The 10923-nt window shown below is 45.1% G+C and overlaps 1 protein-coding gene across 1 annotated transcript; it reads right to left on the bottom strand.

The window, feature by feature from the left end:
- Positions 1-929: 929 nt before the first annotated feature.
- On the bottom strand, positions 930-10610 carry LOC101574492 (KDEL motif-containing protein 1). Its single transcript, XM_023715221.1, has 7 exons — positions 10486-10610; positions 8250-8422; positions 7916-8153; positions 5422-5631; positions 4630-4719; positions 2796-2903; positions 930-1152 (listed from the first exon to the last, which is right to left on the bottom strand). Exons 1-7 carry the CDS (start codon positions 10597-10599, stop codon positions 1135-1137), a joined length of 951 nt encoding a protein of 316 aa, XP_023570989.1. The 5' UTR covers positions 10600-10610; the 3' UTR covers positions 930-1134.
- Between the last annotated feature and the right edge of the window lie 313 nt (positions 10611-10923).

The raw sequence follows: 10923 nt of genomic DNA, 5'->3' as shown, positions 1-10923 counted from the left end.
TTGGTGCTTGCCCAGCAAGCGCTTATTCTACTGAGCTATCTCCCCAGCTGTGTATATGTTTTATAATCTAGTCTGTAGACAATTTTTAAAATCATTATAAAAGATTAACTGGAAGATGAATGAAAAGGAGATTTTTTTTTTTTTTTTTTCCAGAACTGGGGATTGAACTCAGATCCTTGCGTTTGCCAGTCAAGCGCTCATCCTACTGAGCCATTTCCCCGGCCCCAAGGAGATGTTTTGGTAAAAACTTTTTGCAAGGGATTTGTGTTGGGATTTTTGGTTCCTTTTTAACTCTTTAACCTCATTTCAAAGTGCTTTTCACTCATTCATTGACTCCCTTAGCATCGTGAGTCTTTTAGTTGTAGGCATACAAAAGGTCCCAGAAACACAGAGAAGAAAAGTCAAGTTGCCTTAGATATGATGAAGAAGAGACAACCCAGGGACAATGACCAGAGGGAACGTAAGAATGAGCACGAGGTAACGCACGTAGAGAGAGAGAGGTCTGGAGGACAGGATGGCCAATCCCCGCAGCAAGGATTGAAGGGTGCATCTGACCTGGGTGAAGAGCAGGTTCTGGCACCCCAGAGTAAGGGAAAAGCAAAATCGAGGGTGGCAAGCAGACAGGCATAGAGGGAACTGTGACAGGTTTGGTTGGGTCAGATCTCCGGGCTCACAGTAGGCAGCAGCGAGAGACTTTACTCAAGGCAGAGGCAGAGGCGCCATAGGATGTACCAGGTAGAATAAGGCTTCTTGTCACTGAGTAAACAGCCAAAAGTCTCCTAGGCTTCAAGGAGACTGGAGTTTGCCGCTTGGCACTGCAAGGGAAGCAGGCAGGTCAAGGGCAAGCTTGGCAAAGGACTCGGAGTCCTTCTCTTCTCCTGCCCCACAGTCCAAATACAGCCAATAATCTGCACAATACAGGCTTTTAAAATAAATGTGATTTTATTATAAAATTCTAAAAATGTGCTTTTGAGGATAGTCATGGAAATACTGCATAAGCAGAAATGTCTTCATAATGCAAACGATCTCACAGATTTTATATCATCTGTACAACTAATACTTGAAAAATATTCTTCTTTTCAGCCAAGAAGAGTCTTGAGAGCACCATTATTTGAACGGAAAGTATTCTGTGAGTCAGAGTTCATCTTTGGTCTGCAACAAAGAAGCAAAGCACTTAGTCATCGGGAAGATATGAGTCCTGAAAGCTTACACTTGTCAGTAATTTTTGTCTAAAGATAAGAGGAGGGGAAGAACAGCCAAAATGTTGCTAGATGCTTTCAGGGCCCAAAACTATCTCTCTGCAAGATCACAAAGACTTGTTGGTAAAGTCTTGGTGTGTTTCACGGGACTACCCAGGGGAAAGCCAAACAGCTGCCAGGTTGTGTTTCCAACATTATCAGCAAAGGGCTGCAGTGCACAAAGAACAAGAAACAAACAAGGCTCCTGTCCTTTCCCTAACTTTCACCAATCAGTGGAAGATACCGACTTGGTAATTCCTCTCAATCACTTAGATGACAATTAAAAAATAAATAGCAGTGGAGCAACAAAGCTGTATAGACTTTTATAGCTAAATACTATGGCACCAAATAGTGTGATGCCCAATGAGGAACTTAGCACAGGGGACCTTGTGGTTGCAATTCCTGTTTCTTCACTGGCTTTCTGTGATGTTTTTGGCCTTGTGGCACTACAGGAGTCAGCACTGGTGATGGACCATTCCAAGGTCAAAGAGCTGCTGACAGGTCGGATGTCCAAAAAAGACAAAGACACTCTGAAGAATCCACAGTCTCATCTTTAGCGTGTGCTGCCTGTCACAGTATAAACATTCCCATCTGGCTCATTCCAAGCTACCAAAAGCCTTCTTTAATGTACACAATTCCTGAATACTGAATAACTAGTAAGCTCATATAGGCTGGTTCTGACACACTGCTGAGGCCTGTAGTAGCCTCTCTCCTTTAAATGCTCTTGTGAAGTGCTGTGGAATCTGCTTCTCATCTTTGGCTATGATACCCTGAGCAGAGTTTATTGATTCAGCAACAGGATAGTGTTGCCTAAAATAATGTCAAGCCAGCAATTTGCACATGCGCATGCACGTGCGTGCCACCCCCCCCCAGTTTGTACATCTATATTCCTTCAAACAAACTAGTTAAAACATTACCCCACCACACTAGTTTCCCATATACAAAGATGCACACACAATCAGACCAGGAGAGACTGGTTTTTACTTTGCTAGGTGATTTTAGGCTGAAATCTTTTCTCGCTTCAGTTCTATTAACCCTAAAATAAAGAACTGGCTGCATGGTGTCTGAAGTCCTTTTTAACCTCACCAGTATGGATGCAAATCTGCCTGTTACAAATGAAGACGTCATGTAGCGACAGCACCAGGGATTGCCTTGAGATGAATACTCTGATGACATGGACACTCATCACTGTGCATTTTTTTCCCTCTGTGTACAGGGATGATGAAAGTGGCCAAAGCTATCTCCTGGGGAACTGGCCCACGTGAAAATCCTTTTCAGCTGTAAACTTCTCTTCAAAGGCCACATGACTGGAACTCACATTTTAAAAAGGGCTTCCATTAGCTTCGCCTGGAGCCACAGCCTTCCCACCTCCCTGCAAGCGAGCACCCTTTCTGTGCACCGTTATCTCCTACTACATCCTTCTCTCTGGCAGACTGGGTTGCTCGGAGGCCTCAGCAGGAGCTCAGGTTCATTATCTGACTGAATACTGAGAGCAGAAAAATGAGCGCACACTCGGCCCGGCACTAGCACGCTCTCTGCTGAGGTCAGCTCCGTTACCTGTCTCCTGTGGCACGAGCACGGGAAGAGGTCATCTTCAGTCTGTGCTTCCACCTTCTTCATGCCCTCTCGGATCTGGGGCTCGCTGACCTGCAGGCTGGCATACTCCTGGAGAGCAGCCGGAGAGAAGAATTCCTTCTGTGAGACTTTAAGCACATTGGCCAAGGAAACACGCTGAATTCACTGACCAGGTATCTATTATGTGCAGAGTCCTCTATGAGCACTCCCGTGAACACCCAGCAAGAGTCCAAGTCCTGGCTATTCCTTGACTCTTGTCTCTCCCTAACAGACCTCTTAGGACTCTACCTCAGACTTACGTGGCTGCATCATTTATTTATTTTACAACCTTTTGCTTCTTTACTGAAAGTAATTTTGCGCACCATCTTACCCACAATGAGGATCTGAGGACGGAGACTATTCCTGCCTTCCCCGTGGTGGCTTACAGAAGCCTCTACCATCACCTTCACTTATACTGTGTTTTTGGTCTGGGACAGACACTGTGAGACACTATGCTAAGCACTAACGCTAAAACTTAGCACGATAAGTGAACACTAACCAGTGGATCTTTAGAAATTGGCACAGTGAGTCTCCTAGCTCACTCATGTACAGTCAACACAATGCACCTTTATCATCTCCTAGGGAAGGGGACAAAATTGGAACGGCCAGAACAGACCAGAAATAGACCAACTGCGATCTGCAGTGCAGTGAATAATTTATTTTCTTTTGTGCTTTTTAAAACAATACTTCTAAAATGGCAGCTGTACTTTTAAAAAATTATTTATTTATTTGGTCCAGGGTCTCACTATGCAGCTCAGATTCATAGTGATCCTCCTGTTTCAGCCTCCCTAGCACTGGGATTAGAACTGGTTTCGGTGGCCACCTTGGTGCGGGGCCGGCACAGCACGTGGTACTGGGGAATGAATCAGGGTCCTTGCGCTTGCCACGCAGGCGCTTAGACTGTTGGGCTATCTCCCCGGCTAGCAGTTGTACTTTGATTACAATTACTCAATGCTGGGCCTATGAAGATAATTTTCAAGAAAAATCTGGGGCTGGGAAGAGTGGTCCAAACACCCATTGTATGGTCTTCAGAAATAAAAACAAAAGCAAAAATCAGAAACAAAGCAAAAGTTAAGACAGCAGCACTATAATAGGAAAATAAATTCTGTAACTTTGTCGGATTGGAGGCCAATTTTCTAATCAAATACCACACTGCTCTAATTTAAATATGTTTTCCTTGATATTGTAACATTTATCATTTTTTTTTTTTTTGGCAGAACTGGGGATTGAACTCAGGTCCTTCCGCTTGCCAGGGAAGCCCTTATTCCACTGAGCCATCTACCCAGCCCCTCATCATCTTATCTTTGATTTTCAGCTACTTCTTTTTTTTGGTACCAGGAACCAAACTTGGGACCTTGTGCCTGCCAGGCAGATGCCTATGCCATTGAGCTATTTCTTATTATTACTTAATATCTATCCATAATTTTCACCTGAAGAGGTGCAAGTATCTTTTTACATAAACATACTTTTAGAAATTGTTAAGTGATCCCTATGGCCGCTGAAACTTAGTATTTTAAATAACATGGGTTTTATCACCAGGTAAAATTAGCGTCTTCCTGTGCCAGAAATTTCAATATGATATAACCTTCCTATTACCTGTTTAATGAAATTTTGTGTTGTTTATAATGCTTTTTTTCTTACTAGTTGGTATTCTTTTAAAAATTAAAAAAAAATAAAGTGGTGAATAGTTAATAGGAGGCAGAAAAAAAAAGAAATTGTTAAATGAAATATTATTTGCTAGTAACACATTGAATAAGAGTATTTGACAAATACTGACCTGGAAGAGTTTGAAATAATAACAGAATATGTCATCACCCATGAGATTATTTCTTGCATATTCTTGCCCTGCTTTGGCAATCTTCTTTGCCTAGGGGAAGTTTTGAAAATCTTTTAATGGTGCACATTCTCTCCCAGGCAGACACATGCAGCAGAAGGTCACAGCGCATTCACTGCGCGTCAGCAGCAGGAGGCGCACCCTTCAGGGTGGTCCCATACTGCAAAGGGAACTCTGAGCAGCAAGGCTGCCCGAATCAAGGGCAGATTTTCAGGACCCGAAAGTCGGAGAAGTTATACTGGGTGTCCTAGAATCAGGCCTCTTGTGGAGAGGGAGAGAGAAGATGCACACCAGGCGAGGCAGCAATCGCTCTGTAAACAAATGTGAAGCCATCTTAGTGCCCTGCGCTCACGGTTCTCAGCATGACAACCTTGTAGCTTGTTGCTGTGATCCCTCACAGGACTCCATGGCGGGCTTAGTGACACCTCCTACTGCAAAGGCCCTCTTAGCTTTCACATTGCTACTACAGGTCGGGCTTGTGGTTCAGAAAAAAAAAAAAAAAAAAAGGCATAACCAAGGCCACGTGCAGATTTTGCTTCACCCGTGCACTGTGGACAGTGAATGCAGGCAGCAATGGCTGTGTTCCCCCAGGAGGTGCTATTGTGCTGTCCACGAACAGGCAGCTTCCATGAAGGGGAAAGAGTACCCCAGCATGTGCTGAGCACAAGGTACTTCAAAAGCGCCTGTGGCATCGGGCTACGGGTGGGAACAAGCCTTCTAGGAGACCAGCCTTACCTCTTCGTCATGATCTTTGGCCCACTGGAGTTGCTCCAGCAGGTCGCTCAGGTTGCTTTTAACTGGGATGTAGTGTTTCCAGGGCTGTAGCTCATTGTAAAAGTGCTCGTAGTAGATGGAGTCCTGCTTCAGCACGACGCTGTCGCCCACCAGTAGATATGGCAGGCGATACGCTGCTACAGTGCCATCAATATTTATTTGATACTTATGCTGCCGAACAGTAGAAGAGAAGAATTCTCTATTAAATCCTTTCTTTTTCTACTCTATTTTCTCCTGCCTGTTCTACACATTAATCTGCCATCCTGGGCTGGTGAGATGGCTCAGTGGTCTAAAGCACCTACTTGGAACAAGCTTCGCAATGCACAGGGACCGCGGTTCAATCCCCCAGCACCACATGCCAGCCAGCCCGCCCCCTGGTGGGCTGAGCTGGCCACACACACACACACACACACACACACATATAAATAAATAAAAATTAAAACAAAACAAAACAAAATTATTATTAAAAAAAAATCTGCCATCCTTAGATTAAAAACATATTGGCTCCTGCCTTCGCCTTTTAGCAAGGCTGAGGACAGTGTGCAGGTGTAGAGCTGGGTATCCATTTTGATTTCTTTCGTTTTTTGTTTATTTTTCTGGTGCTGGAGATTAAGCGCAGGCCTTGTGTATACAAGGCAAGCGCTCTACCACTGAGTCATATCCCCAGCCCCTGGAGTGTCCACTTTGACACGGTCTTAAATTTCACAAGGGAGGTAAGAATCTAATGCCCGAAGCAGTAAATAAGACAAGACAGAGTCCTAAGCTACAACATCTGTGACTCTGAAATTGCTTTGCTTTTTTTAAATTTTATTTTTGTTTCTGTATTTAGGACAGGGTCTACAGGGTCTCACTACACAGATCGGACTTGTAGTGATCCTCCTGTTTTCAGTCTCCCAAGTGCTGGGATTAGAGGCATGCACTACCACACCCAGTCTCAGAACGTCCCAGGGACAGGGCTGGCCAGCACACCAGGGATCACACCCCAGCCACTGCCCTTTACTTGTTTATTGATTACACATGTGGATCTAATGATGCCACATTCTACACCAAGTTAACTGTATTTTTAAACAGCAGATGGTCAAACATGTGTTAAAGGAAATTAGCAAGCTCTAGGCAAGAACATCTACAAGCTAAAATATTCATAGACTGGTGATAATCAATAACAGCCTTAGTTGTAGAAAATTCAACAGGCAGGAAAAGCCAAGGCATGATGGAACACCACCCCCATGAAGGGCTGGCTACTAAAGAACTCTCTTTAGCTGTAATCATTTTTTCTAAAAAGTCTTTGGGCTACGGTAGTTGTGGTGGCATATGTAATCTCAGCACTCTGGAAGGCTTAGGGAAGAGGATGCCAAGTTGAAGCAGAGCCTAGTCAACTTGGTGACTTGGACCCTGACTCAAAATACTAAATAAATAAATAAATAAATAAGCTCTGAGTATGTAGCTCAATGTGAAGGCCCTGGTTCAGTTCCCCTTCTGCAAAACAAACAAATAAACAAAAACCTGAATATATAAAACAATTTATGGCCTTTTAAAAATGTATTTGCTACAGGGTCTCACTAGTGGGATTTGCACTGATCATCCTGCTTTCGGCCTCCTCAGGGCTGGGACTACAGGTGTGTGCCCTAATGCTTTGTCTCTGCTGCTGGCTCAGTGTGCCCAGGGGCAGGGCAGGCACAGCAAGGGGACTGAATCCTGGTCCCTGTGCTTGCCTAAGCAGGCACTCAGTCCATTGAGCTATCTCGCTAGCATCTCTCCCTTTTGTTTGGTTATGGTATTCTTGAATTCTGGCTACTTCCACGGAACGCAGCTGAAGAAAATCTAGGCAGATGCAGCTCGCTAATTCCTGGCCTTCCCCCAGCCACGGGATGGATCACTAACTTTTGCTTATTTTCCTCACTACCCATGGGACTTCAGAAACCACCCAGAGGTTGAGAGGACAGGGCAGTGCCCATCTCCTGAGGAAGGGGAGTCATTGGGAAGACGGACCACTTCCTCAGAAAGAAGAGCAACCCCCACTGTGGGGCTGCAAACTGCCCTTCTTCCCCAGAATTCCCAGGCAGGACAGCCGGATGGGTTTCCAGTCAGCCCTCCACAGGCAGCCTGCCAAAAGACATATGTCATAAGGCTGTGGTTCAGGGGAGAAATTAACTATAAAATGACGGGAATGCATGTATTACTAAAAATGGAGCTGAGCAGATAGCAGCTTATCTTAAGTTAGATGGAGGAGGAATTACACTTCTTGCCGCCCCAAATGCATCCCACGCATATTCAACGTCAGGGCTGAGTCTGAGGACAGCTGCCCAGGATCTCCACACCTCCGTGCTCACTACGGTTGATGCCCATCTCTCCTGTCCTCTGTAACTTACAGGTTTCGATCTAGTTCCCTGCTGCAAGGTGTGATTTTGGCACCAAGTGGGAAAGCAGAAGACTCAGGCTGCTGCTGCTGTCATACCTTGAAGAAATCGAAAAATGAGATGTGTTTCACGATGGGCCCATACAGGCTCTCATCATGTTTAAAGAAGAAAAAGTTGGTGAAGGCAGCGTCGATGAGCTCTGGGTGCTTCCTGCTGAGCTTCACCAGCTCCAGTCGCTCTTTGCGGCTGTCTCGGCCTCTCCAGAGGGCCGTGGCATTCTTTCTTTCCCAGGGCGGGCCCGTGTTGGCCTGCACAGACATCATGTCCAGACTGACTCTGGAAAACAGAAAGTGCAGTGGGCCTTCCTGTCCTCTCCTCACACCACAAAGGTGGGTGGAGAAACACTCACCACAGAGAACAAAGCGCACTCACCGGCCCATAGTTTCCAGAACAGAGTCGGTCAAGTCATAGGTCGGCATGACGATATCCCTGGAATCTGTGGAGCCACACCAGGAAAAGATCGGGTGGATATTTGAGCTGGATTTCTTCTTCTCCAAAGGCCAGTCTCCCAGATTAACAAAAAACTCCACATCTGGCATCTTCACCTAGGAGAAAAGAAGGAGCCGATTCGTGATTCTTGCACTGCATGAGGCTTTGTATTTATCAGCTAAAATCAGCACTGCACAAAATGAAAGGACAGCCTTACAAGCTTATTTGAACAGAGGGTGAGGTTTCAGAATATGGCCAAGTGTGTAAGTATCCTGTTTCCTTTCTGTAGCATGCAAACTGACCACCCAACATATACCAAAGGGATGCGGTAGCAAAGGTAAAATTTCTATTCTCCTGCTGCCAGGAAACACTAAGAAGATCAAAGGCAGAAGGAGCACTATTGAAAAATAACATAAAAATATCATGGCACTCTAATTCTAGCTGCTTGTTCATGAGCCAGACGCTTCCATTTAATAAAACATTCACCAGGGAGGTGGTGGGGACAGGATCTGAATTCAGGCAGCCTAACACCGTGTCCAGCACACTAACGTCCAAGCTGCGCGACCTCTCCTAACAAACGGTGGGAACATGGTAGAGCCTGCTTTATGAAGCCACTGAAAGGACTCAGAGGATTTACTAAGTAGATGTAAAAAAACTATTGTAAACTATTGTAGCCAAAGGTGCAGTGCCATCAGTTCCCCGCAAAGCAGTCCCTCTGGCTGTGAATGCACTGGTTCTGTCATTCTTGCCTCTTTCGGCAGTAGTTAGGTAAGCCCCCTGGGGGAGGGCCGTTAGCTGTGCTCTCCTGCCTGCCTTGATGTCCCAAACTGACTCACAGTGTTTCCCTTTCATGGTCATTTTGACTTCAGAGAAGAGCCAGAAGCCACATGGTGCCACAGGTGGAGGATTTGGCGGGTGAAGACACCACTGTTTTTATAAGCCTGCTTTCCTGTTGGGTAGCACTCGGCAGCAGCACTCACTCTAGTTTTGACCACATTTGGTAAGGACATTCATGGAAGTGGACTGCCAGAACTGCTGCTTCGGAAAGTGGCAAGCGCAATGGAGGAAGCGCACTGGAAGCGAAGCACACACAAAGCATAGTCCCGGAGTTTGAAAAATGCCCCTTGCTTACAGGGGCATTAATGGCTGTGTTTTTATTGTGATGAGTTTTAAAAAATTTAACTATTCATTGTGTTTTTTTAAAAGTCATTAGTGTATATTTTCATTCGGAACTGTATTAGTCAGTTTGAAAATAATCTTGAAAAATGGAGTCTTGGAGACAGTTCTTCTTTTTCTACGTATGGACCCAGCCAAGCAAAGGCATCCTGGCCGATGTTCCGGCTGATGCCTTGGCCTGAAGGAGACACAGCCCTGATACCCGAACTCTTTCTTCAGAGCTGACTGACTGCATGCACTTTACAATCTTGAGAGGAAAGTTGCTGTGATTTCACATGAGAATTCCAATCACTCGTGTATGCATCAATCATTCAACACATACATAGGGCGGCGGAGATAGCTCAGCGGCATAAGGACCTGCTTGGCAAGTGCAAGGTCCTGAGTTCAATTCTCAGTACCAAAACCAAAATGAAACAAATTGAGAATAACATAATAGCTTATACATAAACACCTACGCCATTGGTAAAAGTGTTGATACAAATTTTCACATTAGCCATTTAAACCCTGCTGGTGAAGTGTTCCATCAAACTGCACGTTAGGCTAAGGAATGGGTTCAGCAGCAAGCAAGGCTTCTTTGGGCTCCAAGTAGGGCTAGTACCAAATAACCTTGCTATACATTATTCTCTTTTATCTGTTAGGCATTGTTCTGGGGGGAACATGTTGAAATCCTAATCCCCAGTTTTTCAGCATGACCTTATTTAGCAGCTGGGTCCTTGCAGATGTAAACAGCTAAGGTGAGTCACACTGGGGGATCTTGGGCCATTCACCCAATGTGACTGAGGTCCTGCAGGGAGGTGACACAGACTCGTGAGGGGAGAAGCCACAGATGACAAGGAGGGAAGACCACGACGCTGCCCCAAGCCAGGGAGCACTGTGCACTGAGGGTCACCCTGAAGCCAGGGGAGAAAGGCGTCCAGACCTTCAAAGGGAGTACAGCCCTGCAGACACTTGGATTTTGGACTTCCGGCCTCCAGAATTGTGGGAATAGGTTTCTGTTACTTACATGCCTGTGTTTATAGCAGCACACCTCATTATAACTATCTCGGAAGCAGCCTTGTTGATATCTATCAATAGATGAACGGATAAATAAAATGTGAAATTTATACAATAATGGCATATTGGTCTGCTACAAAGAAAGGACAAAATGGAGCCACTTGGAGCAAAGTGGATGAACTTAGCCTTAAGTGACATAAACACACAGGCTTAAATATCACACGGTTTCTGTTATATGACAAAGCTGAGGTATAAATTAAAGAGCAAAATAGAAGATAATAGGAGACGAGGATCTTCTGCAAATGGGAAGGATCCAAGAGGCGGGGGGGAGGGGTTAAAAAGCATGATGATGTGTCGTGCACATGTACAGCTCCCCACCAGACATGAAACCATTATGCGCTACAAATATGTGCTAAGAAAAATAAATCTTTTTTTTTTTTTTTTTTTT

Source organism: Octodon degus, unplaced genomic scaffold, assembly GCF_000260255.1.
Source record: "Octodon degus isolate 3935 unplaced genomic scaffold, OctDeg1.0 scaffold00039, whole genome shotgun sequence".
Classification (NCBI taxonomy): domain Eukaryota; kingdom Metazoa; phylum Chordata; class Mammalia; order Rodentia; family Octodontidae; genus Octodon; species Octodon degus.
This window is presented reverse-complemented; position numbering and strand designations above follow the sequence as displayed.